The sequence below is a fragment of the Schistosoma mansoni genome (genome assembly GCF_000237925.1).
Source record: "Schistosoma mansoni, WGS project CABG00000000 data, supercontig 2011, strain Puerto Rico, whole genome shotgun sequence".
NCBI classification, from domain to species: domain Eukaryota; kingdom Metazoa; phylum Platyhelminthes; class Trematoda; order Strigeidida; family Schistosomatidae; genus Schistosoma; species Schistosoma mansoni.
This window is the reverse complement of record NW_017386757.1, coordinates 1-607: the sequence shown is the minus strand read 5'-3', so window position 1 is coordinate 607 and position 607 is coordinate 1. Positions and strand designations below refer to the sequence as shown.

The following is a 607-nucleotide window of genomic DNA, read 5'->3' as shown; positions in this document are numbered from 1 at the left end:
ATATGTTTGTTTGATATATATCATGGATGTTGAAATGGTAGAAATTTATTCCTCATTTGAATAGTTTTGGTAATACTTCATTCTCTAGACTGAATAGTTTAATTACAAAGTTTTCATTGTCATTCTGAACATCATCAACACTTACTTTAAGTAGAAGTCTAATTGTCTAGAACGAATATCAAAGATAGCACAATTATACATTTACATTTGGAAAATATTTTGTTTATTGTAATCTACTTTTCTCTAGGATTCTACTAAATTGACATTTTCAAAGCCACTTATTGCAGCAATTACTGGAAAGGCTATCGGTGCTGGTTTAGAACTTGCATTAGCATGTGATCTACGTGTTGCTGAAATTGATTCCATATTGAGTTTACATAAGAGAAAACATTGTAAGTTGTTTTAGTTGATACTATTCATAATTTAATTTAATTAGTCTTTTACTAAGTAGTTAATTAGTTTATTTATTTATTCGCATATCTCCTGAACTTTTGCTATTAAAATGTCTAACAAGTACTTATTAAGATATTTTGTGGTTTATTTAGGGTATTTAAAGATTTGATACAGTCTCATGGTAGCCGGTGACCAATAATTGGTTCATACGCCA

General features: G+C 28.5%; 1 protein-coding gene across 1 annotated transcript; it reads left to right on the top strand.

Moving 5' to 3' along the window:
- Positions 1-247: 247 nt before the first annotated feature.
- Smp_187430 (hypothetical protein) lies at positions 248-406 on the top strand (the record flags this gene model as incomplete). The annotated part of the gene is made up of 1 exon (XM_018792063.1): positions 248-406. A coding segment is annotated over one exon (159 nt), but the record flags the coding sequence as incomplete, so codon positions are not given.
- Between the last annotated feature and the right edge of the window lie 201 nt (positions 407-607).